This window comes from Apteryx rowi, unplaced genomic scaffold (assembly GCF_003343035.1).
Source record: "Apteryx rowi isolate R43461 unplaced genomic scaffold, aptRow1 scaffold_97, whole genome shotgun sequence".
Classification (NCBI taxonomy): domain Eukaryota; kingdom Metazoa; phylum Chordata; class Aves; order Apterygiformes; family Apterygidae; genus Apteryx; species Apteryx rowi.
Genome location: NW_020451282.1, coordinates 1,859,621 through 1,874,987, shown reverse-complemented (window position 1 = coordinate 1,874,987; position 15,367 = coordinate 1,859,621). Strand labels below are relative to the sequence as shown.

Here is a 15,367-nt window from a genome sequence, read left to right as displayed (position 1 = left end):
ACAGTTCAATTGATCTGTAATTGTTGTTTTAAAAAGTGAGTCTCCATGGGAATGTTTCAGTCCTATATCCTGAAGTTTCTCTAGCCCAGGGCAGCTGCTTTGATTTGTAGCAGAGGTAGACAGTAAAATATTCTCTGAAGACAGATAGATGCATTGGGTATGTGCATGTGCCTTTTATCATGATTCTCATATAAAACCGGCCGTTGGGGCCAGTAGTTGTCCTGGCAGAACTTCCGCTCACCTCACTTTGCTTTAATTATTATATTAAGTTTTTCCAAAATAGTGCATCTATGAGGGCAGAGCAAGCAAGAGAACTGTTGCCACCTTTCTCAGCCCGTTGAAGTCTGTGGGTTACGCGAACACCTGCCTCTGCAATTCCAGACGTGCTGCTCATTGCCTCAGAGCCTGGAGCAATGGTTATGGACTAAGACCTACCCTTCTGTGCAAGAATTCACAGTCTGCAGGTGTGAGCTCTCCAGAGCTCCGAGTGAGGGCTTTTCTTGAGCATTTCCCTTTGGGGGGATTAGGGACAGCCCTTTATTTTCAAAAAATAAGGATGTCCTAGTAGCTCCCTTCTGCAGTGATGCTGGGGTTCATCCTGCTGCTGTAGTGTGTCCCCACACAACATGGACCAGGTGGCTAAGAATGTAAAATGGAGTATAACGTGCACTAAGAGCTGGCAAAACTTCTTTTAGTAAACATTTTCAAGGTAGAAAATGGTGATTTATCTAAACTGACCTTTGCAGAAGCCTATTGTTTTTGTTATAACTTTGCCAGGTCAAGGATGAAATTTAGGTATGTTTTGGGCATGGTAAGATAAAAATCTCACAATGGCTATTTGTTAGGGTGCTCACTTAAAGCCAGAGAGGTTTACATCTGGTTCCTAATCTGGCCCAAATACATGGAAGAGGAGAACTAAGGGAAAGATGTCTATCTCTGAAGACTGATAATTAAGGTTTTAACCTACAAGGTAAAAGAATGTATTTCAGTTCTCTAAGCTGTACAAATCGGGGAATAAAATCTGCCCCATATCTGTTGTAGGTTGATCATGGCCACAAACCTATTTTATTCTGAGTTTTCATTGTGGGAGTTCTTTATTTCCTTTTGGAAACTTGAAAATCTTGCTTTGGGCCCTGTGGGGAATGAGGCCAATATACAAAACCTCAGGGTTTCTCTGCAAAAAAGAAAGCCTTTTCTCCACCCCACTCTCTGCAAGAGAGTAAATTATGTAGACGTGGGCTGTAACAACACCCGACTTACGTCGGGAAGGGAAAAGATTCACTCGGTATCACTTTGGCAAGCAGATGTGTATAAAGCAATCGTGTCTTTATGAACTGCTGTAGTGGGTTTTTGTATTGTTCATGACAGTTACCTCTTTGTGGTAGGTCTTTTTAATTGAAAATTTAAACAGATAAACTGCTTTCTTAATGCATCTGTGGTTGCTAAGATACAATCTCTCAGATTCTGTAAATCTTCCACTTGAGATATACTACGCTGGCAAATGGGACTTTCATCTGTGACAGCTCAGGAGACTGGGAGATTATGGGGCACTTGCTGTTACGCCTATGGAAAACTGCTCCTGCAGCATGCAGAGGTTGCCGCGTTTAGTCCCGTGGTGGGATTCAGCATGCTTTTAGTGGCTTCTGGTCACTGTATGTGCCCCAGGACAGAGACTAGCAGGAAAATGGGGAAAGTCATAGGATGAGGTGGAGAGAAAAGGAGAGCAGGCAGGGAGGAAGCACAAAGGAGCGTACTGGGGGCGTGGGAGAAGACGGGGAGGAAGGGAAATCTTTCACTCTGCCAGTTTAACCAGGCTACTGTTGTCCTCCTTAAGCCAGAGCCACCTCTTCTGCTCTCTCATAACGAAGGCTGGATCTCAGGAGACTGTGTGGCTTTCGGATGGGTTTGATGGGACAGACTTTCCTTGGGGATAAGTTGTGCAGTGAGAGAGATTTCTTGCAGCTCCACAAAGTGATTAGGGGATATTAGATTTAAAGGTAGTACTGGATTCCTGGCCAGTTTAGGCAAATGGGAAGCTCATTAGCAATATCTACAATCTCAGTAATGGGTCCAAACAGACAAACACTTTGAAAAGAAGCATAGCTGAGCCCTACTTGTTCACAAAATGCATGGATGCCGGTGGTATACAATAGTAAGACTCATCTTTCATTCTCTTCTAAAGTAAGTCTTTAGCTGTTCAGGTTGCAGAGAATATTTTTAAAATGTTGACAGAGTGTAATTGCTGCAGCAACATCTATCTGGGGTTGCTGAAGCCTGGATCAATAGCTGTGAGAAATGTAGACTGCAGCTGTTCATCTCAGAGAGGTGTTAGCAGAGATGTTAGAGGATGATAATTGAAATGGCACCGTCCTCCCCACCTCTTCCATGACAATCCGAGATGCGCATAAATTTGCTGTGAGCATTGTCTCCTGTACTGCAAACAGATCACAAATCCAGTATCTCTCATATTTGAGTGAAACCACTGCTTCTTCCTTCACCTTCCCATTAAATTAAAAAGGAGCTTGGCCCAGGGCAGCTAGCAGAGCTGTTGGGGGTACTCAAGCCATGCCAAGTTAAAATGAAAAAGGTAACCTGCCCAGGCTGAGGTATTGACACAAATTATTGACAGGAGGGGCTCACTGGTGCCCTGCTTGGGCAGCATTTGTTTTGTAGTAGAGCATGGAATAATGCCAACACCTTTGTCCCCAATCTGCACCCCCCTAGTTCCAGGATGAATAATTTTTTATTAGTTTTTTTACAGTGATTTTTTTTTTTCCTAGTAGTTGTTCCTTCAGTTGAAGAAACCGTGATGAAGCCATTGCCTAGAGAAGACGGTGATGGTGGGGGGTTTTGTTTGTTTTGTTTTTTAATTCTGGAATTCCCGGAGCTAAGTACCCTTCTCGCTGGAGTACTGTCAGTTTATTACCAGTTGAAGTATTTGGCCCTGTATTTAAAGATAATCTGCTTGGGGATCTGATGAGGTGTCTTGGATCAGGCTGCTGCATTAAAAATACATGTTCTAATAGCATGAAGCAGATGTCCACTCCTCTTCCTAGGTATCACTTTCAAAACAATCTGCGGTTGTCCAGAAAAACGCCCTGCCTCATTTAGAAGAGCCACTGTTGTAGGTCTTTAGTGGCCATGCGATAAACAAGAAGATATATATAATCACCATGGTAATTTAAAATAATTCTTTAATGCAATCGTTTGTTTAAATATCTTGCCCATTGACTGACTCTGCTCAGCAAACCAAGTAGTGATCTGTACCTTGACTGACTGATTCGTATTTACGGGAGCATTTGTAGCTGAGGGAACTCAAGAGTTTGCTCTGTCAGGTGCTTCACATGAAGTTCTCTGCATCACAGGCCAGACTTTGGCTCTCTAAGTGCCTAAAGGGTCGTGCTCACTTYCACGTGAATACAAGTTTGATTCTAGCCCAACTGCAGAGAAGAAAAAGTTCCCTTCTAATAAAAGCTTTTTCATGGTACACTCTGAAAGCAAACCATTCCAGTATGCCTGTCAAACTGTCGTGCACAAAACATCCAGACCTCCTCATGGCTTTGCAAAGCAAAGGAAACCTACCCTGTCCTGAGCACCTTATAAAATTAGGCCCAATTTCACAAACCTCTATCCACTCCAGTAATCCTGTTGCCTTTTGAGGTTCTACCACGTGAGCAAGATAAGTGAGTTCATGCTCTAATTTTATATTTAATGCAATTTACTGAGAAGACTGCAAATGAAACAGGATTACTATTGGGAGTGGGAGCTAATTGATGATGTTACTGAAAACTGGACATAGGTGAACAATCCTTATGCTTGCCCTCTTCTTAGGGATTAGTAACCCCAACTTTGGAAGGATCCAAAGGACTTAACTCTCTGCCTGAAAGCAAGATGTGTTAGCTGCAAATAGGAGAAGCAGGTGGCTCATGCCAACATTTTCCTTGACCCCCAACCCATGCAGAGTTAAACTGCCATGTGCGGCTACTGAATATGCTTGCAAAACCTGCAAGAGCAAGAGTTAGCCATCTGGTACATGCTCATACTGCTGGGCATGTAGGGATGAAAAGGGAAACTGAAAACCAGGTTACCTTTTTAAATGGCATATGGCTTGATATGTTGGGTTTTTTTCAGCTGAGTTTTTCTCTCTTCAGTGCCTAGTCCTATTTGTCCATCTAAATGAGTGGGCTTGATTGTGTCTTCCCGGAAAGGGAAAAAAATGGCATGTTAGCTCTGGGTGAGCTGTGCAAAGCAATATGCTGCCTAATCTAACAGCGGAAGCAAATTTATTCTGGTCTGTGTCCAAAAAAAGGACTTAGTGCCTTCAGAAAGCTAACTAACTAACTCGTGCGCTGATGCCCACAGGTTTCTTGGAGTGCTGGGGTTCTGTACAGAGCATATAGGCAGAATCTGCTGCCTTAGACTGAGCTTCAAAAGAAAGGCCCAGATGTTTGGGGCAGGCATTTTACTCTCAATAGGAGACTGAGATTCAATCTCCTAAAGCATACAGAGCAGAGGAAAAAGCAACTCGCGGGGGATGCAGGGTTGCAGTCGCAGTGCCTGCAGCGTCAGGGTGTTTGCTTGCCTCCCTGCCACGCGAGAATGCTTTAGGTTCACACAGTAGCTTACCCCATGCGTCCCTGTCCCAAAACGCCTCTTGCTCCATTGTAAAAGGAGCCAAACAACTCTTTCACCTCTAGCTTAAAAATAAGCCATGGCTCAAAGTCATTTACTTATGCCTTTTTTTGTTGTAATTTTATTGAAAAAGCTGGTATTAACATATTTATATTTTTATTCAACAACAGTTAGCTAATTTGTGCAACACAAAGAATGCAGCCATGAACAACAGCTTTCAAAACAATCAGATTTACCAACTTTACCATCACTTACTCTACGCCACTGAAAGCTCAAACTAAAAAGAGAAAGAAAATTGGAAACGTTCACAATGACGATGTTAACTTTCCATACATTCAAGAAGACCAGGAAACTGAACTCTAGTAGTGATGTCAAAGACATGAATGGAATACTGGTCTTTGAAAGATTTCTATTTATTTCCTCTATAATCACTTCATGGTATTTTGGTTGGGTATTTCAATAGTTTTATAAAGCTCCAAAGATATATTTATTTATTTAATTTTATCACGATCTTTTTGGTACCCAAAGCTGAAACAGAGTAAGGTACTCAAAATTAAAACAAAAAAAATGTTGCATTAAGATCTGCTTTATAATAAGTTATCTATAGAATCTTACTCGAGAATGTTAAAAGCTAAATATATGTTTTACAGTACTTCTAGCTGTAAATGCCAATATGAGCTGATAGCTTTTTCCTTTTTTTTCTTTTTTTTTTTATTTTTTTTTGAGCTGCAAAGGTTAATGGAAGAGGCCAAAAGTCAAAGAAATTGTATGACACCCTTTAAGCAGTAGTTTGGCATTAACAAGATTTCTATACAATTTACCACATTCTTAAACCTTTTTACAAGGAAAAAAAGCAATTTTGTTAAATTTCATTAGAATAAATATGTACATATAATACTGTCCATGCTTTCTAGAGCATACAGTATTTTATAAACAAACATTCCTCATTCTCTTTAAAATTAACCTACACATTTCATACCATATGTGTTTAGTATGGCTGGAAACTGATGCACATGCGTTTGTGCTTCTACACACACAAAATATACAGCATTGATCTAGAAAACTTCAAACGTACAGATTTCATGTGTTGTGTTAAGAAGTCATATAAAAGAGCTTTAGACTTTGTTTTTTAGTTCTTGTAAGCAGATTTTTCACCCACCCTTTCCCCCAACCCAAAATATAAAAGCATGCAGATCCATTTACCAGTACATCCTCCACTTACTTACCAAATAAACCAGTGCATAATGGCTTAAAGATTATTTTTCTGAGGAGTTTTAATAAGGGCAGATTAACAGGTCATCTGAATTGTGCTCTTTTATTCATCATTTGGGAACAAATACTTTGGAATATTAATTTTTCTGCAACCATTATCATCAAATGGTGGCAAACAGATTTTTTTATTTTTGATATTTCCCCCCCCTGGATTGAGAAGTACTTCCTGTCTAGTACACCACACCCTTATGCTTCCTACATGAGGTAAAGCAATTGCATGTATTTTCATTTTCCATTTACATCATTATTCATTTGAAAATGGAGAAGATCTAAGTGTATTTATGTGGAAGAGGGTTTGTTTGGTTTGGAATTTTTTTTTTTTTCTTCTCATTTTTCCAGGAATAATTTTGTTATCTAGCCTTTGACTAATTTACAAACATAAAGTTCACTGAGCCATGCTGTCTCACAGAACCATTCTTTATAGTTAAAGATATCATGGCATTGGCTGTATTCCCCAAATGCCAGGATTTGGGTAGCCGGGCTGCAACAAACAAATGAGGGACTTTCTGAAGTGTCGAGCAGTGATTTAACTTTGCTCCCTTGGAGGTCAATGACTGCCTTTACAGACAGCATTTTAGCCAAGATATCTAGACCTCCAACCCCCAAATAGTAGTATGGGTATAAGTATTTAACCCTGCTATTGCTGTATTTGAACAGCCAGGCAGCAGTGGCGCAGCCATGCAGAGTTTTTAAATTGTCCTCCACATGATGAAGATACTAATCATTGTTTTAACCCGAGCAAAGAGATATACGGAGAATGAACTTCTTAAAATAAACTGGGTAACCATATCAGTTTGTCACTTATTCACTCAAAAAGCTGAAGTACAAAGGTAGCAGATGTTTAAAGAAAATGCTGTAAAGAAGGGCGTGGGACAGGTGAGATGGGGCAACTTTTCACCAGGACGAATGGCAATAATTTTGCTTCCAGTCTTACAGCTGTAAAGAGGCCCTTCCAATGTGGCACATGATCTAAGGGCATGTGGCTACTCATTCACTCACAGATAGGTTTGGCTTAATTAAAGACAGGAAAATCTTACTTAAAAAAAAAAATCAAGAGACTGAGGCAAAAAGCTCTAACAATGTGGTAAATGCTGTGGCCCGCAAAACGCGCAGCACCCCGTGCCCCGCTCGGCCCTTGGAAGGGCTCAGCCCTCCCAGGACGCCCCGAAACGGATCCCCCTCGTGCCTAAGGAGCCAACACAGACCACAGCACTGCGTTTGCAGTCGTGCCTTTTACTCGTACAGTTGCAGTGATGGAAAACAGTTGGCTTGCCGCCAATACTAATACAGGCCGAGGGCTGAAAGGATGCAGACTACAAATTCCACCACAGAAGCCACAATTTTTGTGAAGATCACATCCTTCTACAACTCTCAAGAGGCTGGTTTGTAAATTGGAGGGATCTTGATAAATCTAGTGCATTTCTGAGTTCACTTTATCCTGAAATATGTACAGATTGTTTGTCGCTGCTATAGCAATGATGTTCTCGGTGGGGTGCCATGCCGTGTGCAAGATCTTCTTCGTAAAGTCCAAACTGTCAACGCTGATGTCGTCTTTCCTCCGTTTGCCTCCAACACAGACTCTCCGGGGTTTAAGAATAGCTCGTGGTTTGCTGCTCTCTCGGGACGCCTCCAAGGTAACATCCCGCTTGGTATTTCGGTCAAACATTCGAAAAAAGTTGTTATACGCACCTGTCATTATGACACTGCAGGGAGAGGGAGAGACAGAGAGAGAAAAAACAAGGACAAAATTAAACTGCAGGTTTCATGAAGTCTGCTAATGTGAGGGGATCAGGACAGTGAGCTTTAACCTAGCATAAGAGGTCTTTTGGTTTCAACTGGAAAGAATATAAAACAGGATTTTTCCCTTGTACTCTCTCAAGTGACTAGTTCTTTCTCCTACCGTTCTCCCCTTGCCTGTGACAGTATTCAATGAACTTTACAGCTACCCCAAAACTGACATCCTGCAGCATTCACAAAAAAAAAACCCAAAACAAAAAAACCCACAAGTCAGGACCCTGACATCATGGGACTAACCACTGAATAAATGTAACATGTTTAATAAGTTCCTTTTAATTGCCCTCCATGTTGTTATGGTCTTTTAAGGGTCGTGGGTTTTTTTGTTTTTTTTTCCCTTTCCTTTCTCCAGAGCCTTTCCCTGCTCAGGGCCCAGCAGGCAGCACTGGCAGGGAAAAGCTCTGTGCCCAGGACAGAGCAGAAACACCAGCCGTGGTCCGGTTGTCTGCAGAGCAGCTTCCCTTACCGTTCCCCCGGCAAAGGCCTGCCACTTGCCTGCTACTATGCCACGAGGTAACAATCTCATATGCTTTAAAAATAAAGGGGGAAAGGGGGGGAAAAAAAAAGGCCAGTGTAACAGCGTGATAAAATGTATCCCAGCAGCAGCAGAAAGCCTATTGATCAAGATTAGCGCCCATTTCAGAAGCTGAATCAACAGCAGTAAATCCACTGTCTCATTCCTTCCAAATCACCATGTCTTGTCATTAGGGTTCCTGCTGTAATGGTTATTCACAACGTGAAAAATTGGAGGTTATTTCGTATCTCAGCGCTAACATGCACAGTTTGTGATTCTAGCAGTCCAGTGCAGCACTGTGCTTTCTCCCCCAGGCAAAATTTGGAAACAAACAGGTTCATAATGATGGGCTCCATGTATCAGGGGCTGCAGAGCAGTGCAGGGCTGGGACGTGGCCCCGCAGGAGCGAGGAGCCTCCCTCCGGATGACTCCAGAAACAGCCAGGGAGCAGTTTCCACGCAGGCGATGTACCCATGTACCAACTAAACAGATAAGTGTCTGTAAAAATCCTTTTTATGAGGCTTTGCTTGCTCTGCTTTGCAGTAAAGCTGCCTTCATAGGCCATTTGCTTTTTAATTTCTTGAACTCTCACATGTTTTTAAAAGTCTGTTTTCTTTAGTTGGATTTTCTGTGTGCTTTATCCCTTTTTTTTTTTTTTTAAACATATGTAGATGACTACTTTTCACGCTGTCCCTGTTTTTCTGCAGTTTAATGTCTCAGTAAAAAATAGCATTATGTAAATGAGAAAGTGCCCATTCTTGTTCAAGGTCACAAACACAGATGGATTATAACCTTACCTGCTGCTTAAAATAATAAGAGAGAACTAAATGTAAGCCTGCTATTTATTCCTGTTCAGGAAAATATAATACACAACAATGCATGTATGAGGTAAGGAGGGGTTTTTATTTTATATATATATATATATAATATAAATATAAATAAAAAATATATATATTATATATATATAAAAGAATAAAAATTGTAGCTAAATACAGAAAGTGTCTGCTCAGTATTTCTATACAGTTTGCCCTGCACAGCACTGTTACAAGCGCCTGCCCAGCATCCTTGCAATCAAGGCTGGCTCAAGAAGCCCCCTCCACCTTGCCAATTAGGTCCCTCACACTGGGTCACTATGGCTCAATTTCTTATCCATTGGTTTTCATTGGTTTTTCTTTACAAGAAGGAGAAACTCATTCTCACCAAATGTAAAAACAAAGAAGGAAAAAAATCCAGTGCAGTCCAATCCTACTTTTATTACATTGACTTTTCTTCTTATTCCTGCCCTAGTTGCCACTCTGATCTCTTTTTCTATTCCTTCCCCCTCCAATCTTGTGGTTTTGTCTTTACCATACTTTCTAGTTAGTGTTTTTCTTTTTTTTTTTCTTTCCTTCCTCCCCACCTCCTCCTTCCTCCCCCTTTCCACCTAGGCTGCTCTGTGAGTTTTAAAAATGCTGTTTTTGTTTCTCTCTCCCTCTCCTGCTAGCCAAGTAGTGTCCCTAGCTTTGCTCTCTTTTGCTTTACTTTGTCTCTTCCATTTTTCTGTTCCTTTTTTCTCTTCCTCTTACCCTTCATTTTTCTTGAGGTCTTACTGCTCACCCTTCTTTGCCATCTCCCTCAGTCACCACTCCTGCTTACTCTCATGAACAACTTGCTCAGCCCTCAAGGGCTTCAGGTCTCTCTCCTTGCCTTCCCCCTTGGGCTGAAGGCTGGATAAATGTTGCTGAACAAATGAGCTGATGGGCAGATATCCTGCTGCGTCACGTACAGATGACTGGTTTCTGTGCTCTTGAATCTGACAGGGATTTGGTAATACAGGTTGTGGCCCCAGAGATGTCCAGCTGTTGCAAGATCTGCACGGCTTGGCCAGTCACATAAAGCCTAGCAGCTTACCACAGGGTGCAGGAAGGGAAATACACTGCAGGTTGTCTGTTTTGCAGGAACTTTTATTCTCGCCAAGGGCTGTAAAAGGGGCTTTTGCATGCAATCATGTGCGAAATCTGCTTCTGAGATGGGCAATTGCGACACGGAGCTCAATGACCTCTCTGCAAATTCCCCGGAACTAGAGCCCATTGCAGCAGGAGAGGTTGTTTCCGAATCCAGCAGTATTTCAGGTAAACTAAATTTTTCTACCAATTTCCAATCTGTAAAATTCTCTGACACAAAGGATTTGAGAAGAAAGAGTTGTTCTTATTTACATTGTAGGAATAACACTCAAAAGTAAAACAGCACATGTTTACCCATGAATAACATTTTCATATTACATGACACCAGTAGCTGCACCATTAATGTTTAATTTAAGGCCAGAGTTTTAAATCTGTGTAGAATGGGTAAGGAGATGGTTCAACATCTCCTGGGGTCTACAAAAGCACCCTAACAACTACTGATGCCTTCAGCATCTTTAAGCTTCTTCATACCTTAAAGCAGCTGGCTCTGAATAGTTTGTTTTTGGCCATGACTTTTTGCTAAATGAAATGTTTGTGCAGTCTCTGAGCAATGAAATGCTATGTGGCTTTCCTCTCTGTAAAGTTCTACTTCTGTAGGAAGGTCAACAAATTTCCTATTTCATCAACCTCAAGGTCACCTGACTAAGACTTTATCATTTGTACAGAACTGCAGTGATATTTTCTTCTACCCTAGTATTTAGGTATTGAGCTTTCATCAACCCTGTCAGTCAGTAAGAATTGGTATCGCTCTGTCTTTCTCACGTCTGCTATTCCCACATTTTGTTCTGATTTCTTTATTGCAAGAGAAGCTCTTAAATCTCTTGTCCCTGTTGCAGCCAACCTTGCATCTGAACAGTTCGTAACAGAATTGCTCGAGTCAGCCATCAGGATTTGCCTTGAAGTGATGGGGATATCAACTGCAATCAAGGCCTGCTTAAAAAACAAATTGTACTTGCTCTGCACTGGCTTTTTTTTGTGCAAGACTTCCAAAACCAGTTTTGGACTAACTCGGGCCTGGATTGTTCCTCCTAGTGGCACAGAAAACTTTCTTCAGCTGCACATTTCTATTTTGCAGATAATCCAGCTCATGTCACAGTTTGCTGAGGAGCCCATGGAAGCCCCAGGATGGATGGTGGGACAACAACTGGGCAGGCTGCAAGAACTATCACACTCTAGTCTTAAACTAAAGCAGCCCTGCTAACCTGCCCCTCCACCACCCCCCCCCCGCAAATGTGGCAGCAGATGTGAATTCACTGAAACAACAGAGAAGTGACACTGAATCCAAGCAAGTGGGAGGGGAGGAGATTCTCAGAGCACCTTCCATCAGCCCTCGCCTCCAGATTTTATCATGACATGCTGCAACTGTGTCCCTTGTAGGCACCCAGCATGAAAAGGGACCATTTCTTTGACCTGAAACCGTTTCCCCAGTTATACACCAAGTCCTAAATTTGCAAGATTTCAATACTATGTGTACCAGTGCAGATCAACACACTTGCAGTCTTCTGGGACCAACATTCAAGGCCCAAAAGAGCCAGCTGACCTTATGAGAAACAAGGCTTGGTTCCATGAAAATACTTCAAAAATCTTTTTCATGGGAATGAAAAATGACATTTATTAGGACAAAGGGGAAGGAGGAAACACTGTTGCAAGCAAGTTTCCTTTCACTGTTACACTGCTAGATTCATTAATGGGGTGGGCCAGTTAGTTATACTGGGGAATTTTACTTTATTCTGCACCACGTGAAGCGAGTGACTCCTCATCATAAAGGCCATACTTCAAACCTCATGGGGAGTGTGCTGACACTTGAGGCACCAGATTCAGGGTCGTGGCACTCAGGTACAGGTGGCTGTGACAGGACTGGAAAGGAGAACAGGGATCCTCAAGTCCTTCCAAGCTAATATTTGACATGCTGAGCCTTGATAACAAAATGATGTCTTCTAGCTCTCCAATACGGAGCACGCTGCCAGACAGGAATAGCCTGTTAACATTTTGTTTGCTGGGACCTGCCAATTCTGCCTGATTAGACTGAAGGCTGATGGATGCTCACCAGCATGAATGACAGTTCAATAGGAAAGGACTGACTAAACAGTTGTATGTGCCTTCACTCATCTGCTTACAGCCTATCACTTATCATGATGGTATTCAGAAGTCTCCCTAGAAGGGTTTCCCTACACATTTAGTTGGGATCTTTATAAAAAAGAATAGTAATTAAGGTATTCACTACCATGTAGAATATACTACACTAATTTTTTTCTTTTGCTGGCGTCTCCTGTAATTCACAGACAGCACAAACAGCTCCAGAAGTGTTAATTTTTGTGATTAAAGCTGAAATAACAAAATGGCTACTGTTGACAGTGGGAAGAAGAAAGTATCCTGCAGATCACTGTTAATATATTTCACTGCAGAGCTAAATGAAAGAATTAAATGAAATTAGTGTATATCTACATAGCCATGTAAGCATGATGCATATATAATACAGATGGCATGATTTTAGTGTAATATACTCAATGACAGATAAAACATGCTCATCTGGTTGAATTACTGTAAGACCTCTGTTTGACTCCCTCTCCTGACCACTCTTTTTGCCCAAGTACTGAATGATTAATGTGTCCTTCAGCAAATGAGATCGGGTCTGTCTGATCGTATTAGTTCCTCTTCATTGGAGTAACTGAGCATCAATCACGCTGTAATCAGAGCTCATATACATTGATTTTTTTTTTTTTTTTTGTAAACAGCCTCACCATCAGAGTCTATCATTATCCTGGACTAACTCCTTAATAATGACAAAAATTGATTAAAAAATATTTTTGCCTAAATAATAAACATGCTTTTATTTTTAACTGAACAATCCTGTCACTTTAACTTGTCACTGTAGTTTTAAAGTCTGCAAAGGATAAAAACCAAAAAGTTTAGCATGTTAATTATTACTATTATGTATATGTAGTAATACCATAAATATTATATTACAGATTCTCTTAAGAGTACCATTGCTAATAGGCATTGCTTACCTTTTACAGTAGTCCTTTTAAAAAAATTACATACAATAAAGAATGAAATTAAGTGACCTTAATATTCAAATGAACTGTTCTTTAAGAGTTACTGGTACCTCAGTATAACTTAAATTATGATCCACCAAAAAAATCATTGTAGTGCATAGCAAAACAATAAAATACTTGTAATATACAGAAGCAAGAAGCTCAGAGGAGTGAATATGTATTTCCTCTCCTTAAAAGATGAACATCTGTGCCGATACATTAAACTCGTAGAAAGAAACAACTAAATTAAAGCTGACTGTTATCTTTTGTCAAATGTTGCCAGCTACTCTACTCAATAGTTTCTTAAAAGCGAGAGCAGTGTATTGTGTTTAGTGATGGAATTGGTAATAGTGCAAGACTAACAACCCTTCAATGTTGAGGCAGTAAAATAAATTAAGCCCTTACAATGGTATGCACCCACTTAATGATTACTCACTACATTGATCTTTCTCATCTGTCAAGTAGGAACTAAAATATTACACTCACTCAATATCACCCTGATATTGAATAATACTATTCAGACACTATTCAGATAGTGGGCTGAGTTCACTAATGAGGATGGCAGCACTTCATTCAGCGATGGGAGAAAGACTCGGGGCATGTGAACACATGGCTGCCCATCCTGTAAAATGCACTGGGAATTCCCGCTAAGGATGAACAGAAATGGTTTGAAATGACCTGAAACCCCCTGAATCTTTCTTTGTGAAAGTTTCAAAATATCTGATTAATTTCTCTTTGCTTGTGTGATTCTTCAGTGCTGGATTTGGGCAGGGATCAGCACCATTGTATTTCCAGGAAAGGCTTTTTTTTGGGTGTTTCCAATAGGACTAAACCAAGAAGTGCACAGAGTCTCCTGAGACAACCCTCTGCTAAAAACATCTATTCATACACAGGATTAGAAAGTTTAGAGAAACACCCCAAAACCTAGATATTCCTCTAAAACTTCTATGGGTCATTCCCACTTTCTGACCACAATGAAACCGCTGTCATGACAGCCCATCTGCTCATTCCTACGCTGCAGTCCTAACAATCTGGGAAGGATTTTTGCTCAGTGTGGTCCACCTATGTCATTTTAAATGGCCACAGCTTGTATCACAGACTATACTCAATGCTAAATTAATCCTTGTCAGCAAACACACACATTACCCTGGCATGCAACAGTAGCTTATGGAAATGGCTTTAGAATCTCAATTGTCTGAATCATTTAAATATGAAGACTGGATGAATCACTTCCACACAGACAGGATGGCCCTCTTGCTTCCAGTTTCCATTATTCTTGAAGGAAGTCCATAAACTGGACCACTCAGTATCTTTGCAGAAGAGCTGAAGCATAACTGTTACAGATCAGAGATCATGGAAGGATATAAGTTCTTTTGAATATTATTAAAGGAAAAAGTTTTAGTTCTTAGTAAAGAGAGAAGCTCTCCCCTGGAAAAGTAAGGCATTACACTTTATCTGTATTTGTGGAATACAGGACTGGAAGAGACCCTGTTCTGCACTACCGAGTTCAGTCACTTGGTATTTCAAGCAATGTCTCGTACAACTTCTTTCACAAATTTTCTGAGCACCAGGCTCAAAACAGTTGGGCTTTTTACACCTCCACTATTTGGGGCTGGAAGACTGCTCCATGCTGTTGCTGTTCCAACAGGTACAAACTGCCTCTCATTCCCAGCCAAGTTCTAATTTCCAACCAACTTGTCACTTGGTACCTATATTTGCTCTCGTGCCATTATCACCAGCATTTAGCTTAGCTAGATCCTCTTCCTGCCTACAGACACCTCCTTGATGTACTTATTAGAAGCAAGTAGAATCATGGCTTCTCTTCTGCTAGGCTGATCAAAATAAACTCTTCCATTCTCCTCTCTTTAGAGCATCTGTCCAGCTGCCCGATTAGTTCATTCACCTTCAGTGCACCCGTGTGTTTCATCTGCCTTGAAGATGAGAGACCAGAAATGTGTCAGTAGTCCAAAGGTCTTTCAATAGGGCTGTAATATAATGTCACCACTACTCCTCTCTCTCTGCTGGACATCCCAGTCTTGCCCATTCAAGGATCATATTTGCCCTTTTCCTAGCTGCAGCACACTGCATTTCGTAGTCCTTCCCTCGTCCGGGGAACAGGCCTGCTTCAAGTGCAATGAGCCGGACTGTTTTTCTCTTTTCCAAATGAGAGGCTAAGT

The 15,367-nt window shown here is 41.1% G+C and overlaps 1 protein-coding gene and 1 long non-coding RNA gene across 3 annotated transcripts in view; one reads left to right on the top strand and one right to left on the bottom strand.

The window, feature by feature from the left end:
* Positions 1–7,121: 7,121 nt before the first annotated feature.
* PPP2R2C (protein phosphatase 2 regulatory subunit Bgamma) overlaps positions 7,122–15,367 on the bottom strand; it is a 208,568-nt gene continuing 200,322 nt past the window's right edge. The window contains exon 9 of one of the 2 annotated variants that reach the window (XM_026054832.1): positions 7,122–7,607. In XM_026054832.1, coding sequence (XP_025910617.1) covers positions 7,316–7,607 — 292 coding nt within the window. In that variant the 3' untranslated portion in view covers positions 7,122–7,315. The remainder of the gene's footprint in view (positions 7,608–15,367) is intronic. The other variant, XM_026054833.1, reaches the window with a different exon arrangement.
* On the top strand, positions 7,480–13,423 carry LOC112960507. Its single transcript, XR_003251768.1, has 5 exons — positions 7,480–7,538; positions 8,051–8,211; positions 8,527–8,708; positions 10,150–10,323; positions 11,231–13,423. It is a non-coding gene; the product is annotated as an uncharacterized LOC112960507 (long non-coding RNA).